Source organism: Rhyacophila brunnea, unplaced genomic scaffold (genome assembly GCF_057557595.1).
Source record: "Rhyacophila brunnea isolate RB1 unplaced genomic scaffold, BYU_Rbru_1.0 scaffold_17, whole genome shotgun sequence".
Taxonomy (NCBI): Eukaryota; Metazoa; Arthropoda; class Insecta; order Trichoptera; family Rhyacophilidae; genus Rhyacophila; species Rhyacophila brunnea.
This window is the reverse complement of record NW_028232827.1, coordinates 25,195,652-25,213,755: the sequence shown is the minus strand read 5'-3', so window position 1 is coordinate 25,213,755 and position 18,104 is coordinate 25,195,652. Positions and strand designations below refer to the sequence as shown.

Sequence of the window (18,104 nt, the reverse complement as noted above, 5' to 3'; positions counted from 1 at the left end):
ACGCTTATTGTTGACCGCCACCTGTCTGCTGTCCCTAAACGTTAGCGGTCAACGGTCGGTTGAACGCAGAACTCCGACCGCTCTCTGTCTGCGCAAGCCCTAAGAATATCATACTTAGCCCTATCCTGTTTGTGAATGGTGATGTCAATATGTTTTTATTTTACAATCTTCTCAACTGAAAAGTTGAATTACTCTGAATTTCTGAACTTACTCTACAACTGAATTACTCTTTTCTGGGGTAATTTTATAGTACCCTTTATAGAAACCAAAATCGGGCATTATTTTCCATGTAAAACCCTTGGGTCTGCATTTCAATCAACATCTAAACTAAACCGATAGTATGCACTGTGCGTTTCCATTGTTTTAAAACACCATGGAAGTAGGTAAATGCCGAAAAAATGACAACATACAAACTTTTTAGGAAACTTACAAACAATGCCAACAAACTTACAACTAATAATATTATATTGTATTAATATAAACTAATTAACATTGATTGTTAATGAAGACACAATATGTATAATCTTTTTAAGACATTTACGATCAGAAAGGTTTAATGAAAATAAAAATGGATACTTTTTAAGACGGGTAGGGTTTTTACCTATGTAATCTGTGAAGGAATGTTGCAGTCCTACAGTTGATCGCCGCAACCCGAGGGTCTTCGAGGGTTGGATGGGGTATAATCTTCCCCATATCGATGGTAATATCACTGGCGTCGAACTCTGACTCCATTCCACCTGAGAATTTTGTGTTTGGGTCTGAGTGTCGGGAAGACTGCACGGAATGTCTTCGGACATGGCTAAAATATTTAACAATTTTGTTTCTGAAGTTGTCACACACAAGTCCCACGATTAATCAACCCATTTGCGTATTTTTGGGGAAGAAATCAACGACGTTTTACACAGCTAAAGTGAATTTTCAAACATAACATGAGCTCCGGAGCGAGCATGTAAATCAACATAAATCCCGCAAAAACAAAGTTTGAGTTTTGATAAGCAAGTTGGGTAGTTAGGGATGGCAGACTAATAATTACATTTTCCCTGGTTAAATTAAAAAATGAAAACTTTTGAATATTATATGTTAAATGAAACTATAACCTAAATAAATCATAATTATTACAAAATGACTATTATTAGTTGGCTATTTTTCATTATTTTCTCTGCATTAAAATACTCGGTAGAATGTGCTAGTATTAAATGATACTCTGTAAAAGTGCAAGAATTAGAAGTACCTGTTATCCTTATGTCAATATCGCCCTGCTCTACGAATTAAATCCATCTATATGGACATTCTTATATTCTTTTTTCCCAAATTATTGAAAAAGATATTATATGAAAATTTTATTACTTGAGTAGGTAATGAAATCAATGCACCATTAAGCTTATATTTAATTATTGTAAGCTCTTTTTATGGTGGTATAAGCCCACCTGTTTTGACAAAGACCTTTTTTAAAATGATCAAATATATTGCCATAGTTGTAAATAACTATTTCCATAAAAAATGTTTCAATCCATGTTGTTCCGCCGTAGCCCTAATGCCAGCGCTCCATTGGCGAGCCAAAAGTCCGACGACAATAAGTCTTCAGATTTTTCTACGTTCTGCTACTGGCCAACAGACGTTCAACGAAACGAGTATATAATTAATTTGACGAGTAAAACAGTCGACTTTGACAGCATAGATAATATACGTAATCGTGATGGCGTTAAATGATACCGACGTTTTATGTTTTTTGGGTTATTGGGTGGCAGATAATGTAATAACGAAGCAAAGGGTACACAAATACTGGGTGAAACATTGGATAAGGAAACGAACGACATTATCCCACACAAATTTAATACGAGAATTGCGTTTGCAACCGAGCGATTTCCGCAATTATTTGCGAATGTCGGAGGATGTATACACAGAACTGTATAATTTGGTCTCCCCATTTATTAAAAAAAAAAATACTATGATGAGGGAAGCTATTTCTCCTCATGATAGATTATGTGCAACCCTGCGATTTTTGGCTGCCGGCGGAACATTCACTGACTTGCATTATAGAACTGCGATTGGAAGACAAACTCTGGGCAAGATAATTCCCGAAACTTGCCAAGTCATCATTGACGTTTTGAAAGGAGAATATTTCAAGGTGTGTATTATATTATACGTCATCTAATAAAGTTGGGCAAATTTACAAATATATCATTAACAAGTAGACATTGGTTGGTCTTATAAAGTGAACGTTTAGTGGATTGTTTTACCTATATAAATCATAGACGGCAACATCATAAGAATGGCAGACAAGATGCATTTGAGATAGGTATATATATAGTCACAAATAAGGCCATCGTTGACATGCTAAATATTCAATAGACCATTAGAATGCTGTACCTAGCCAGGACTCTCCATATAGGCTGTAAGCAAGCTGCTTAATTATTCCTGTTGAATGTATTGTAATACTAGTCATATTCTTCGAAAAGCAAGCATGGAATTTGATTTCTAAATGAGGCCACATAATAATATAGGTTTGCTAACATAGCTCAAATACTTACCATTTGTTGTATCGCTTAAGCTAAGGTTTATAGGCATAAAAACAAACAAAAAAACAAATATTTTTACAAGATATTTATTCATACAAAAAACATTAATTTATTATACCGGCTTTTGTACATTTTTGCTTAATATACGATAAACTGGTTGAGTATGAACAGTAGTTGCTGGCATTATTTTGTCACTTTGTCCCATAAAGGCAACTTCATGCATCAGCTTCTCGGCCAGCAATCTTTGTCCCTGTGACATCGATCGTAGTTTCATGGCCATCATTTTGCCAAAAACATCAAATTCATCTTCAGTCTTGCTTAGTTTGTCGGTGATTAATTCTAACACTTTGTTGGCGCTATCATTCGATTTTTTTCGTTTGAACGATGGGGGTTCTGGTGCTCTATTGAGATTCGACCTTGGAGTAGTCGACAACGTGGATGTTGAAGGCGAATATTCTATCTGTAAATAAAATGTTGATTATTTTTTGTTGCAGTTCCCTGATACGCACGAAGAAATGGAGACGATTGCAGAAGAATTTAATAGTAAATGGCAATTTCCAAATTGCCTGGGCGCAGTTGATGGGAAACACATTGCAATCGTGCCACCTGCAGGCGCCGGCTCCCACTTTTATAATTACAAACATTTCCACAGCATTGTTTTGATGGCGATTGCAAATGCTAATTATGAATTTATTTATGTTGATGTTGGAACAAATGGACGTATTTCTGATGGAGGCGTACTGAGAAAATCTGATTTTTTCATACGTTTAGACGAAGGCAGATTAAAAATACCTGCACCAAAAAAACCTACTGCTAATTCTGATGCACTGCCATTTGTTTATATTGGCGATGAAGCCTTTGCATTACGTAACGATTTCATAAAGCCGTATTCACAAAGGCAATTGAATCACAGTAAAAGAATATATAATTATCGGACATGCAGAGCCAGGCGAATTATAGAAAATGTTTTTGGCATTTTAGCTGCTAGATTCCGCATTTTTCAAGCTCCAATAAACATGAAAATTGAAAATATCAATACAGTTGTATTAACTTGCTGTGTGCTGCACAACTTTCTTCGTCGCAAATCAACACATACTTATACTCCTTCTCATGACCTTGATAGGGAAAATCCTGAGACAGGTTTAATAGAGCTCGGACTGAGGTCACAGGACACCTTAGCGCCTTTGGAAGCAACGACTAATCGGAACTCGACTGCCAATGCTAAGAAAGCGCGAGGAGATTTCGAAAAATATTTTAATACTACCGGGGCTGTCACATGGCAAGAAAGTATGATAAGCAATAGATAAATTAAACCAATGTAACAATTTAGTTAAAATGTTTTACCTCAATACAATCTTCGTTGTTTAACGAGTTGGAGTAACTCTCATCAGGAGACATGTTTTCCAAATCGTCCACCATGCTGGATATTGAGCTCGATTCTGTAAAACAAAATGTAAATTGTTAAAATACAACATAATACTCAAACTTGTTTTTTATTATCTCTCCCCTAAGTACCCATTCCTTCATACGGTTAATATTGATATTGGTATAATTGGTGTAATCCAGTATATCGGGTATTTTCAAAATGTGTTTTCCGCTGTATTCCTCATAACCAAACTGTACCATTAATTTTGATTGATGATTGACGATTTATTGATTGTCTCTGAAGGAACCTAACTCGAGCGATTTTTGATTTTATGATCATTTCTTTTCTTCTTCTTTCGACCATGTCCGATCATAATATGGACCTCCACGGAGTGGAGGTTTGTATTGACAGATTTTGTTTTTACGAGAAATGAATGTCAGCCACTTGCTCAACATATTAGGTCCATACTCTGACTCATACACAAATTGAAATTCAATGTGTACTTGTCAGACCCAGGATTTGAACCTGGGACCCGACCACGACTCAATAAGCCGCGCTTCCACCGCCATGATCGTACCTATATATTATTATTTCTTACCTACCTCAGCAAAGAATAAATAATTTTATTGTGACTAGAAATGATTCATAGCTGTATGTTTTAATTGCTTAATAGTAGCTAATCTAATGCGATGTCACTTTCAGAGCTAGGTACGACAATTTCATAATCTGCACGTGTATAATAAATAGCTTTAAAGCATTCCTACGTACCTTCCATTTGGTCGTTCAAGAACTCCAAATTTTTATAGTACCACAGTTTGGGTAGATAAACTGCGTCTGTGCCGGCTCCGCTTCGATATGATGTCCTTACTTTATTTCTCTCCTTTCTGTAACCCGACCTCAATGTCTGTATTTTCTTTTTAACATCGTCGACCCTTGCCTGCGGCTCCACCTTGATTAAAATCTCCAAAAGTTCCGCATACGCCAAGGACTTGGCATCACGATTCTTGTATAGTGGGCTGGTCGTCTTCCACAACGATGGGTTGTCTTTAAAACAACTAATAAAATCTTCCAAGAAACTTTTCGAATGCACTCGTAGATCTACCATTGTTGTTATCGATGTGAGATGTCCGAACACTTTGAATGACAGTAAAATAATGATGGCGCTGTCGTCCGTCGGCATAGATATAAATAATGTGACGGTAAAGCGTGGTGAACGTACGAATTTCAGCGGCTCGGCGAGTAAAATATCAAACATGTTTGAAATCCAACGAGCCTGGTCTGCGGATTAAAAAGTCCGCAGACCTGGGGTGCTCCACGCGAAAAAAAAGTCCGAAGACTCTAAATCGTCTGACTTGCGTGCCAATGGAGCGCCGGCATTAGAGTAAGTGCTATTGACAGTGCCATAGGTACTTACCTACATTAGATGCCAATAACTTTTTCTTAAAAGACCTACTTCCTACTTAAGTTTCATAGTTTTGTCCGAGATATTGAAAGACAATCCAAACTCTTTGATTTACTAGAAAATCTAAATGTACCCATCGATATCATCGTCTACATTAGAAATAAACTTTTTATGTAGATAGGTACCTAGTTACTTAGTTAAAAGGAACAAAATATATTGAACCTTGGTTTTCTCAGAATGAAGAATTAGCGTGTAGTTTCAAATCCCCCTAAAACGGGTTTTGAAAGTTTTAAAATACCTTAAAATGTAAATCATTTTATTTTCAATTTCTTAGTGAAATAATATGCTAAAAGTGAGTTAACGATATTAAACAAAATACTCTTTAAAATGCACGAATTAAATACATAAAGTTTTGAAATAAATGTTTTGACATGGATATTTTTGTTACCTATATGATTAAAAAATGCCAAAAACCGTCAATTCCAAAGAGATTGAATTGAGAGGAGTCCAATCTCTTTGATCAATACGTATGATCAAAAAATAGGATACATTTCAAAACCCGCTAAAATGATTTTGTGTGCTTTTCAAATACCCCTAAAATGGATAAGCCAATCGCGCTGGCGCGAATCCAGCGGTTACAGATTCGAGTCTCGTCAGACGTATTTTTTTTTCAGAAAAAGGTCTTTTCTGGTAGGTATATATCCGAGGTGTTTTTAAATTAGTATGTATAATCATTAAATTTTATGTTGTAAACATAATTTTACATTGATAATTTTAGTGACCTACTTACTTTGACTATTTTTGAATAAATATATTTTATAGGTGAGTAGTTTTAAAATACCTTAAAATGTAAATCATTTTATTTTCAATTTCTTAGTGAAATAATATGCTAAAAGTGAGTTAACGATATTAAACAAAATACTCTTTAAAATGCACGAATTAAATACATAAAGTTAGTTCACAGATTTAATTGATTTGAGTTTTTGTCATTTTTCTCAAAACTACCTACCTTAAATCGTTTTAGAGGGTTTTGAAACTAGGCGCTTCAGTTTCCTTTTTCACATAGGAAATCATTGTGAAAAGAGGTCAGTGTGCTAAATTTTTCAGAATAACGAGTAAACGAATTTATATAATTTATTTATTTATATATTAATTTTATATAAAAAAACCTCATTTTGGGCATGCAGAACTTTGAAGTCATTGGCGTTTTATGTCTGTGTTCTGCCCTGTTTGAAAATTTTACGAGGTTGACCTGTAACTAATCTAATATTGGTCCTAGTGGTCCTAAGTTTTTTTCCGACAACATTATTTTGTCTATGACTTTGAAGCGTATTTTTTTAATGGTATCCCTAAACGATGCTGCCAACAAAATTAAATTTAAATTGGACATAATCGGACGTTTTATTTACATGACGATCGTTGTCACATAATTTTGCCAAAAGTATGTATAAGTTTAATATTTTCGTCTGCTGACAATCTATTCTATAATCTTAATCAAATAGTTTAACCAACTATAAAGCTAAGGAATACACTTATATTTGATACATATGTGTAAAGTGTGTAAAACCATAATTTATAAAACATTGTTATGTATGTGCCCTAAACGTCAAATTGGTTTTTTAGTAATTTCGGAATTGAGTTGCTAACTTGGCACGGATTCTCGTGCCTATGGAAAAGTTTGGTTGTTGTTGTATTTATAGTTGTTGCTGTGGATACCTACAAGCAGCGTTAACTTAATAAATGTAGTTTATTTAATTGTTTTTATAGCTGATCACGGACCAAAATGCTAGACGGGTGGTACTGCCGTTCAATAGCCAATATGCAGGCCGAGGGCCAGGCGGCCGGCCGCGGGGGGCAACGAATCAATCAGAGGGGGGCGCCTCCCCCCGATGATGATTATTCCAGCGACAGTAGTCAGAGTGAACCCGAACAGATCAACTACAAACTGCAGTATAATACACTCAAGAAAAAACTCAAATACCTTATTTATGTAAGTAATCCGCCAAAGAACTTGTAGGTCGTTGTGAAAAGTCCTAATCAAATTATTTATTGCTTAATTAAGCACACTGAAGTCACCTCGCCCGTATGACGCCACACCACCAATCTCACGCATGATGAAATGTTATTTTATTTTCTGCGAATTTAAGCATATTTTGATTTTAATAGTTTGAAAGGGAGCTACAAATGACAGACAATCGGCACAATGTTTTTATAGCTTGAAACACATTACCATCACATCATGTGTGCTCATTTGCTAAATCCATCAAAACATTCTATAATAATCACTGACAATCTATAAAAACATTGCGTAAATTACCTGTAATTTGTTGCTCGCTTCCAAACCACTAAAATCAAAGATATGTGAAATTACGTGACTCGAAAATGTGAAGAAAAAAAAATCTATCACGAGTGAGGGTGGTACCTAGTGTGAAGTGACTTCAATGTGGTTCTGGTGCATTTAAATAGATTGCACAATTTTTGGCAGTGACATGACCATACCGTGTGCTCATGTGACGTGTTGTTAACGTGTTTCTGCTTTTTGTATGTAAGTGAGGTCAAGTATGTGGTTACAGTTGACAGAATTCAATGAATTTCGATCCCTGTTTCAGGAAAATGAATGCTTCCAAGATTCTCTGCGGTCCTCACAAAAGCGACTGCTGAAAGCTTGTCGAGACAGAAGTTTCTTATTGGACAGACTGCTGCAGTACGAGAAACCTGACAACAGTTCATCCGAAAGTGATGAGACTGACTCTTCTGAAGATGCTGAAACCAGTCGACTTGAACAGCCCAAAAAGTTATTAAATGTTATTTATTGAAATATTTTACAGATGATTTTTTTGAAACAGCCTACTTCAGCTATTTATTATTTACATGGACAAATGTATGCACCATTGTTTTATCAATAATCATACTAAAATATTATATCCATAAAAATAATAAATAATTTCAATGTTGTTTTAAAGAACTTGTATAATATTTCAAATGTGAGTTAGAATAGTTCTGTGTTCAGCCGGTAAACTGTAAGGATGTTAAAATAGTGCTCCGCATAGAATATTTTTCTCAATATGTTCATCATCAGGGTGGGTGTCATGTTCCTATCCATGGTGGTTAGTTTCTGAATCGGTTATCCCAATCATACAGCAGTTATTGGTAGCGCCATGTAGGTATAGACTTAAGATTATACCATGACTGCAGATGTTTCAATAATATGTGGAACTACAAATCCCCACTCACGTACATATATATCTACCTAACCCCCGCTTCTGTCCTTTACACTACACGGATAAATATGAAATCACAACCAAGGCATGTTGCTTGTGGAATGGTCAGTGAATTTTCCACCTGCCTCTTCTTGGATTGCTCTAAATTATTTTCTCCAGGTTCATTGTCACTCATTCAGACCACATGACCTAACCAGCACCGTCTTTCAAACGTAATAGATTGAATTGTGCTTGAATCTTCGCACAGCAGAGCTCAGCAATGACAGTTTTAGGACAAGCTACCAGTATGAAAACCATGAATATCAAATTTGCGATAACTACCATTGGGTAGGACATTTTGATTTTTTTACATTCCGGGTGGCTATGGCAAATTTGCAGCTTTTTAATATATTAGTATTTTCTGCCGAATCGACTGCTTCACGGAAAGCCTCCACTTGACCTCATCATTGTTTTTTGTTCTTCCAATTGTTGCCGTCCCTGATTGGTCCATAGATATGGCAGAGAATTTTTACTTCAAAATTTTCTAGGCCCGTTTATTTTGCAGAGTTAATATCCAGGTTTCCGAGTCATATATTGTGAGCACACCTTACAAGTGTTTCGTAAAGTGTGCTTTTTGTTCGGCAAGAAAATATAATTTTTTGATTTATTATGTTATTACGATAAAATATTTGGATGATATCATGTTTCTTATGTGAAAATAATATTTCAGGAGACGAATGGAACCGGCTACCAGTAGTCACGGAAGCGGTTCAAACTTGTCGGCAAGCAAAGCTCAAAATGTCATCAAAAGAAAGAGACCTCCGCCTCCAAAGAAAGTCATTCAAAACAGTCTACCCCCGGTAAGCAATTATATCTACTGATTTATAGGTATTATAATTATTATTAGCCGAGATCGATGCACTAGTGGATGAAGGGGTCCCACAGCTCCTTCTACTCTTTTTGGTCCCCAGTTTTTAATCTGATTTTGTTCAGCGTTGCAAAAAATAATCTACATAATTTACCCTGCTTGGCCTCTTGTGGCACATTAAATATTATTAAAAATCGATCAAAATATAACGAACGAAATAAGAGTTACCTGTAATTATATTGGGTAGAGTTCGTCCACCATGAAGAAGAAGCAAGAACACTTACCTTTATCCCATTTTCAATTATTGTGTTTGGATCCACAAGTTGGGAATCGGCTGAGTGAATAACTAACAACATTTTAAAAAGTCATGATACTTCCACATTGTGAGATTGCTCCAAAATATACTATAACTTGGAAGAGAAATAGTGATTTACATACTTGTTCTAGCTCACAATGTTAAGTTTATAATGTTTTCATTGACCATAATCATACCATACATTTAAAGCTGTAGCTTATTTTGCTAAAGCCTAGTACAGAAATACATACATGTGTCCGCAAACAAATAAACATAAACAAGTATCGATGTGTTTGCAGAAAATGTTTTAGATTTTCACCAGAATTAGCAACGTGTGAAAATTGCATGTTATTCGTCCAAACTACGTTTAATTTGATAGTAATATTGTTTGCAGGTGTCAACATATTGTGTTGAATTTAAAACAAATGTTTGTGTATCGGAAAAAGTTTGTAAACATTTCTATAATTTGTTTGTTGAAAGATGTACTTACATAGATCTGTACTAAGCTTAACGGTTCAATTAAAATGTTTACAGCATCAGGTGTCCCATGCCAAATCACTGAGTTTGACTTCGGATGGCCATATGACTCCCGAAGAGGTGGAACGTCATCTCCAATCCCGCCAAAGCTTCCTAGAACTCGTTCCAGAGCGGGCCCCGCCAACTGTGCCCACCGAAATGTTCAGCAACGACCCTTCGTTAGACAGGTTAATTTTTTCTTTGTACATACTTAATAATACAATATGCACTAAATAGTTTGATGAAAAAAAACGTACCTCATAGAGACTATGGTTTGATAGTTTGGGTGGGTAACAATAAAGAATGGGAGAAGCTTATATGACACAAGTTGTGGAAGCACTGTGAGCGATAGTAAATGTTGATACATAAATAAGCTCCGCCTACTTTTTATGGACGGGAAGAAATGGTGTCTGCACACCTTACGTCTATTTACTGTGGTGAATTTACTATAAGGCAAAGCTATAGCTTAGTATTACAGATTCATTTGTAGCAAGCTATATCCTTCAGATTTAGCCGGTTCGCACATCAAAACTCGTCTCGTCTGCAACGTGTCAAATACGTTGATGAGACATCGTTATTCACAAAACACACGTCACCAAATGTAGCTCCGCACATTTGTGGAATGCGAATTTTTAGTTTGAGAAAAACATCTAGTGCTGGTACCAACAAATCGCATGCGTCTCGGGCTGCGAGTCGAAGTCGTCAGAACGCATACGCTTACGAATTGGTCATTCCTATACCATATGCTCGCCCGTCGCTCCATCCCAATATGTGAGATGTGAGAGCCGGCTTATTTGCTAGGTTCAAATCAAAACACTTGGCTTTAATGTTATAAGCTAAAATGAAGTTTTTTACATAATGAGCCATCATTATTTAGATGAACAATAATGTAAAATTGTAAATATATATTAGCAGCACGTTTCACAGTAGAACCTCGTTTGTGCAAACTAATTGGGGATGAAAATAAATCAGATAACGATAAAAAAAAAATCTATATTACATAGGTACATACTTCCGGAACAAACCTTTTTAATAGCAATTTTTTAAAAATTTCCTTGTATACTAATTATATATTTTAAACTGTATCTCTGAAACTAATGATCAAAAGAATTCCGGATAACCGAGATTCTACTGCACTTGTAATATTATTTTACACACCCAAATTGTAAGTCACACACCACACAACTTATGCCGCACGCTAGTACAAAATTTAAAATCTTAAATCTGTCTTTTTTTCTTGTTTTCAGCGAATCTAATGACCTATTGGAGACATCCCCCTGTAATATAGGCGACGACTGGATTGAATGAAATATATATTTTAATTAGTATCGGACTACAAACTTTGTGGTCGTTTTCTGATGTGTTCTTCTTATCTGATTGTCAGAAGAGAGATTAATTAATGAAATGTTTTATTTATTCTTTTTTAATAAAAGTACATCAAATTAATATTGGATTGCCTTTTTATTTACCCGTTTATCTTACACTTAATTGTACCACATTATGCAATTAGATCAGTGGTCTCCGAACTCAATAAACTTTGGAAATATAAATTATCTGCTGAGCTACACAATAATATGTATTAAATTTTTCAAATTTTATTTTTACATAGTGAACATTACAAATTATTAATTTAAGACAGTCACTACATAACATTTAGAAACAAAGATATAATATTATTAAAACAGTATTATATAAAAAATAAATTGATTAGTATTAAGTTATTAAACAGTAGAAAATCGTAAATACAAAAAAAAAAAAAAAAATTAGATACAAGGAAGTACACTGAATGAGCTGGGCAGACCCTATTTTAAGAATTTATAAAATAATGCCCACCTATACTCATCTTCACGCAGGTGGAATATATTAATATCCCAAGTGATGTGGTTGAACAGAGTTATTGCCCTCCCAATTTGCATTACCAATGGCAGGTTAGTTTTAGACCTTGGGAGAACAAACAACTGATGCTCCCGATTCCTAAGATGGTTATCAAGGACACACAGGTCAATACTACCAAGAATGGCAAAATTCTCATTTTCACCACGTATGAGTCGGAAAAAATATGTGGCCAAATATAAATATCGTCTCATGTTTAAGCTACAGTATGTAAGCATACCTAAGAGGAAGCCAGTTAGTTGGATAAAGCCACGTATAGTATCCATACTACCTCAAGTAAAGGAGTCTCAAACATTTCCTTTGAACTCGCTCCACCATAAGGTCGCATCTCAACTGATGTGGGGTCCAAACAATCGACCCACCCTCAAGCCAGCTTCTAACTGAGGAGTTATAGAGAATTTTTAATACCGTAACATCCGAAAAGACCCGGGAAGTACGCAAGACGAAGACAAACATTTGAAGTGCTTTTTTACAAACAACAGCCATATGACCACTACATTTCAGCTTGAGCTTACTATCAAACGCAATGCCAAGATCCCTTACAGAAGGTATTCGCGAAAGAACTCTGCCATGCATCGAATATTGGAAAAATAATACTCGCGAGGCTCCAGTAAACGATAAAATATTGCATTTATCAATATTGAAGTACAGTTGGTTACGCCTGCTCCAATCTAATATATTATTTATATCAAGTTGGAGTTGATGACAATCATCCAAGGCGACAACTACCATCAAGAGTTTCAAGTTATCAGCGAACAACAAAAACATGGCATTTTTAATGACTATTGCTGTCATTTATAAATATCGTGAACAACAATGGCTCCAAGTTTGAGCCCTAAGGGACACCAGAAAATATTTTAAATATTCGTATGTATACCTAGTGTCTCCATCTTACAATGTGGGAGCAGATTGTATACCAGAACTAACCTTGACACCTTTATGGCATTGGCCCTGTGAAAAGAAAATCTGTTTAAAATGAATATGTAGCAAATTATTGTCAAAATAAAGCAATTGTTTCCCTGATTTCTAATTTCCTCGAAGTAAAGAATGAAGAAATGTACTTATGTCCTCATTCAAATGAGGGTAGTGTTTCAATGAAACTTAACACTCTCTGCAGTAAGGAGGCTTTCTAAGAATATGGCTGTATGAGGGTGAAGAAGTCATTTTTCTACCCCACGTAGATATTAATTGGCGTTCAAGGTGGGACACACCACAACCAATTTTCTGCACTGCATTCACTGCCTAAATGCCTGGCGGGGCGAATAAGACAACAACTGAATACAACAGAACTTGCACACATGGATAAATGATATCTGCACAACTTAGATTTTCTGTATAGGTAGCTTAAAAGTTATACCCAATTATGAATACCTATAAATATATAATTATGAAGATGGGCTGGACACAGCGCGAAGAAGGAGCAATCACTGTACAAATTAGACAAGTTATACCTGGAGGCCGTTTGATCCTGAGGCATGCATCGACCAATGGATAGATTTAGGCTGATGATAATATAAATATATAAAGTATAGATAGGTACCTACCAATGTTCCCTATAAGGTGTGCGCGTGTGCGTGCGCACACCTGCCAAAATGTGTACGCGCATCCCCCGCACAGTCCTCACACAAAAATATTGTAAAAGAGCATCATATGCTCCGCAGCAAATATGCAAGAAGAATTTTATTCACGTCTGGAAAGAAGTGGATTGAATGTAGGTTGTATCTTTAAAAAAAGTCAAAAATTATTGTTGTTAGTGTTATTATTACATAAAATCACTGAAATTAATATACCTTAAAAATATAAGTTTTAATGAAAAATTGCATGTGTGTGTTTGTGGGGGGGTGTGCACCGGGTGACACCAACCCTAGTTGTTACGCCACTGCTCAGATGCGTTGATGATCCGCACACACAATAGAAAAATTAGAGGGAACGTTGGTAACTACCTACCTATATTTCTTCACCATTTATCGTCAATTTTGTTGTGTAATTAGGCGAAGAATTTAAATATTATTATGAATTAGAAAAGGTATGTATACCTAGCTAAAACATTTCTGTGAGTACCTACCATTGGGGAATAGAGTAATGGTCCGTCAGATCAATCTCTTTGTGGCCCACTTACATTACCATCACGTTATGTGCTATCATTCTGAGATAGAGATACTGATTCATTAGGTCCTAATGAATCACTATCTCTATCTAAAAGTGACAGCACGTGACGTGATGGCAATCTGTCGGGCCATTATATTTTATGCCGGCGCTCCATTGGCACGCAAGTCAGACGATTTAGAGTCTTCGGACTTTTTTTTCGCGTGGAGCACCCCAGGTCTGCGGACTTTTTAATCCGCAGACCAGGCTCGTTGGATTTCAAACATGTTTGATATTTTACTCGCCGAGCCGCTGAAATTCGTACGTTCACCACGCTTTACCGTCACATTATTTATATCTATGCCGACGGACGACAGCGCCATCATTATTTTACTGTCATTCAAAGTGTTCGGACATCTCACATCGATAACAACAATGGTAGATCTACGAGTGCATTCGAAAAGTTTCTTGGAAGATTTTATTAGTTGTTTTAAAGACAACCCATCGTTGTGGAAGACGACCAGCCCACTATACAAGAATCGTGATGCCAAGTCCTTGGCGTATGCGGAACTTTTGGAGATTTTAATCAAGGTGGAGCCGCAGGCAAGGGTCGACGATGTTAAAAAGAAAATACAGACATTGAGGTCGGGTTACAGAAAGGAGAGAAATAAAGTAAGGACATCATATCGAAGCGGAGCCGGCACAGACGCAGTTTATCTACCCAAACTGTGGTACTATAAAAATTTGGAGTTCTTGAACGACCAAATGGAAGGTACGTAGGAATGCTTTAAAGCTATTTATTATACACGTGCAGATTATGAAATTGTCGTACCTAGCTCTGAAAGTGACATCGCATTAGATTAGCTACTATTAAGCAATTAAAACATACAGCTATGAATCATTTCTAGTCACAATAAAATTATTTATTCTTTGCTGAGGTAGGTAAGAAATAATAATATATAGGTACGATCATGGCGGTGGAAGCGCGGCTTATTGAGTCGTGGTCGGGTCCCAGGTTCAAATCCTGGGTCTGACAAGTACACATTGAATTTCAATTTGTGTATGAGTCAGAGTATGGACCTAATATGTTGAGCAAGTGGCTGACATTCATTTCTCGTAAAAACAAAATCTGTCAATACAAACCTCCACTCCGTGGAGGTCCATATTATGATCGGACATGGTCGAAAGAAGAAGAAAAGAAATGATCATAAAATCAAAAATCGCTCGAGTTAGGTTCCTTCAGAGACAATCAATAAATCGTCAATCATCAATCAAAATTAATGGTACAGTTTGGTTATGAGGAATACAGCGGAAAACACATTTTGAAAATACCCGATATACTGGATTACACCAATTATACCAATATCAATATTAACCGTATGAAGGAATGGGTACTTAGGGGAGAGATAATAAAAAACAAGTTTGAGTATTATGTTGTATTTTAACAATTTACATTTTGTTTTACAGAATCGAGCTCAATATCCAGCATGGTGGACGATTTGGAAAACATGTCTCCTGATGAGAGTTACTCCAACTCGTTAAACAACGAAGATTGTATTGAGGTAAAACATTTTAACTAAATTGTTACATTGGTTTAATTTATCTATTGCTTATCATACTTTCTTGCCATGTGACAGCCCCGGTAGTATTAAAATATTTTTCGAAATCTCCTCGCGCTTTCTTAGCATTGGCAGTCGAGTTCCGATTAGTCGTTGCTTCCAAAGGCGCTAAGGTGTCCTGTGACCTCAGTCCGAGCTCTATTAAACCTGTCTCAGGATTTTCCCTATCAAGGTCATGAGAAGGAGTATAAGTATGTGTTGATTTGCGACGAAGAAAGTTGTGCAGCACACAGCAAGTTAATACAACTGTATTGATATTTTCAATTTTCATGTTTATTGGAGCTTGAAAAATGCGGAATCTAGCAGCTAAAATGCCAAAAACATTTTCTATAATTCGCCTGGCTCTGCATGTCCGATAATTATATATTCTTTTACTGTGATTCAATTGCCTTTGTGAATACGGCTTTATGAAATCGTTACGTAATGCAAAGGCTTCATCGCCAATATAAACAAATGGCAGTGCATCAGAATTAGCAGTAGGTTTTTTTGGTGCAGGTATTTTTAATCTGCCTTCGTCTAAACGTATGAAAAAATCAGATTTTCTCAGTACGCCTCCATCAGAAATACGTCCATTTGTTCCAACATCAACATAAATAAATTCATAATTAGCATTTGCAATCGCCATCAAAACAATGCTGTGGAAATGTTTGTAATTATAAAAGTGGGAGCCGGCGCCTGCAGGTGGCACGATTGCAATGTGTTTCCCATCAACTGCGCCCAGGCAATTTGGAAATTGCCATTTACTATTAAATTCTTCTGCAATCGTCTCCATTTCTTCGTGCGTATCAGGGAACTGCAACAAAAAATAATCAACATTTTATTTACAGATAGAATATTCGCCTTCAACATCCACGTTGTCGACTACTCCAAGGTCGAATCTCAATAGAGCACCAGAACCCCCATCGTTCAAACGAAAAAAATCGAATGATAGCGCCAACAAAGTGTTAGAATTAATCACCGACAAACTAAGCAAGACTGAAGATGAATTTGATGTTTTTGGCAAAATGATGGCCATGAAACTACGATCGATGTCACAGGGACAAAGATTGCTGGCCGAGAAGCTGATGCATGAAGTTGCCTTTATGGGACAAAGTGACAAAATAATGCCAGCAACTACTGTTCATACTCAACCAGTTTATCGTATATTAAGCAAAAATGTACAAAAGCCGGTATAATAAATTAATGTTTTTTGTATGAATAAATATCTTGTAAAAATATTTGTTTTTTTGTTTGTTTTTATGCCTATAAACCTTAGCTTAAGCGATACAACAAATGGTAAGTATTTGAGCTATGTTAGCAAACCTATATTATTATGTGGCCTCATTTAGAAATCAAATTCCATGCTTGCTTTTCGAAGAATATGACTAGTATTACAATACATTCAACAGGAATAATTAAGCAGCTTGCTTACAGCCTATATGGAGAGTCCTGGCTAGGTACAGCATTCTAATGGTCTATTGAATATTTAGCATGTCAACGATGGCCTTATTTGTGACTATATATATACCTATCTCAAATGCATCTTGTCTGCCATTCTTATGATGTTGCCGTCTATGATTTATATAGGTAAAACAATCCACTAAACGTTCACTTTATAAGACCAACCAATGTCTACTTGTTAATGATATATTTGTAAATTTGCCCAACTTTATTAGATGACGTATAATATAATACACACCTTGAAATATTCTCCTTTCAAAACGTCAATGATGACTTGGCAAGTTTCGGGAATTATCTTGCCCAGAGTTTGTCTTCCAATCGCAGTTCTATAATGCAAGTCAGTGAATGTTCCGCCGGCAGCCAAAAATCGCAGGGTTGCACATAATCTATCATGAGGAGAAATAGCTTCCCTCATCATAGTATTTTTTTTTTTAATAAATGGGGAGACCAAATTATACAGTTCTGTGTATACATCCTCCGACATTCGCAAATAATTGCGGAAATCGCTCGGTTGCAAACGCAATTCTCGTATTAAATTTGTGTGGGATAATGTCGTTCGTTTCCTTATCCAATGTTTCACCCAGTATTTGTGTACCCTTTGCTTCGTTATTACATTATCTGCCACCCAATAACCCAAAAAACATAAAACGTCGGTATCATTTAACGCCATCACGATTACGTATATTATCTATGCTGTCAAAGTCGACTGTTTTACTCGTCAAATTAATTATATACTCGTTTCGTTGAACGTCTGTTGGCCAGTAGCAGAACGTAGAAAAATCTGAAGACTTATTGTCGTCGGACTTTTGGCTCGCCAATGGAGCGCTGGCATAACAATCTGGTTGCTAGAAACTACAGCAACCATAATGGCCTTTTCTTTCAATATTTTTGTTACAAAAAA

The 18,104-nt window shown here is 36.1% G+C and overlaps 4 protein-coding genes across 4 annotated transcripts in view; 2 read left to right on the top strand and 2 right to left on the bottom strand.

The window, feature by feature from the left end:
• lok (ovarian-specific serine/threonine-protein kinase loki) overlaps positions 1–964 on the bottom strand; it is a 28,568-nt gene extending 27,604 nt beyond the window's left edge. Inside the window, exon 1 of the mRNA XM_085944937.1 lies at positions 602–964. Within this exon, the coding sequence (XP_085801063.1) occupies positions 602–797 (196 nt within the window). The 5' untranslated portion in view covers positions 798–964. The remainder of the gene's footprint in view (positions 1–601) is intronic.
• A 1,632-nt stretch (positions 965–2,596) lies between these two features.
• On the bottom strand, positions 2,597–5,259 carry LOC147073859 (uncharacterized). The gene is made up of 3 exons (XM_085944193.1): positions 4,654–5,259; positions 3,864–3,958; positions 2,597–2,979 (listed from the first exon to the last, which is right to left on the bottom strand). The coding sequence occupies exons 1-3, from the start codon at positions 5,138–5,140 to the stop codon at positions 2,632–2,634; spliced, it is 930 nt and encodes a 309-aa protein (XP_085800319.1). The 5' UTR covers positions 5,141–5,259; the 3' UTR covers positions 2,597–2,631.
• Positions 5,260–6,675: 1,416 nt separating this feature from the next.
• Positions 6,676–11,611, top strand: LOC147073858 (uncharacterized). The gene is made up of 6 exons (XM_085944194.1): positions 6,676–6,728; positions 7,055–7,277; positions 7,897–8,081; positions 9,218–9,347; positions 10,185–10,354; positions 11,414–11,611. The coding sequence occupies exons 2-6, from the start codon at positions 7,071–7,073 to the stop codon at positions 11,472–11,474; spliced, it is 753 nt and encodes a 250-aa protein (XP_085800320.1). The 5' UTR covers positions 6,676–6,728; positions 7,055–7,070; the 3' UTR covers positions 11,475–11,611.
• Positions 11,612–14,336: 2,725 nt separating this feature from the next.
• Positions 14,337–16,973, top strand: LOC147073857 (uncharacterized). Its single transcript, XM_085944613.1, has 3 exons — positions 14,337–14,916; positions 15,612–15,706; positions 16,591–16,973. The coding sequence occupies exons 1-3, from the start codon at positions 14,430–14,432 to the stop codon at positions 16,936–16,938; spliced, it is 930 nt and encodes a 309-aa protein (XP_085800739.1). The 5' UTR covers positions 14,337–14,429; the 3' UTR covers positions 16,939–16,973.
• Positions 16,974–18,104: the final 1,131 nt, after the last annotated feature.

Excerpts from the sequence above, each read along its gene's own strand:
- LOC147073859 (XM_085944193.1), bottom strand. The coding sequence starts at position 5,140 with ATGTTTGATATTTTACTCGCCGAGCCGCTGAAATTCGTACGTTCACCA. Across the intron at positions 3,959-4,653 it reads CTTGAACGACCAAATGGAAG|AATCGAGCTCAATATCCAGC; the intron begins GTACGTAGGAAT and ends TTTGTTTTACAG. Across the intron at positions 2,980-3,863 it reads ACAACGAAGATTGTATTGAG|ATAGAATATTCGCCTTCAAC; the intron begins GTAAAACATTTT and ends TTTTATTTACAG.
- LOC147073857 (XM_085944613.1), top strand. The coding sequence starts at position 14,430 with ATGTTTGATATTTTACTCGCCGAGCCGCTGAAATTCGTACGTTCACCA. Across the intron at positions 14,917-15,611 it reads CTTGAACGACCAAATGGAAG|AATCGAGCTCAATATCCAGC; the intron begins GTACGTAGGAAT and ends TTTGTTTTACAG. Across the intron at positions 15,707-16,590 it reads ACAACGAAGATTGTATTGAG|ATAGAATATTCGCCTTCAAC; the intron begins GTAAAACATTTT and ends TTTTATTTACAG.
- LOC147073858 (XM_085944194.1), top strand. The coding sequence starts at position 7,071 with ATGCTAGACGGGTGGTACTGCCGTTCAATAGCCAATATGCAGGCCGAG. Across the intron at positions 8,082-9,217 it reads CGACTTGAACAGCCCAAAAA|GAGACGAATGGAACCGGCTA; the intron begins GTTATTAAATGT and ends ATAATATTTCAG. Across the intron at positions 9,348-10,184 it reads TTCAAAACAGTCTACCCCCG|CATCAGGTGTCCCATGCCAA; the intron begins GTAAGCAATTAT and ends AAATGTTTACAG.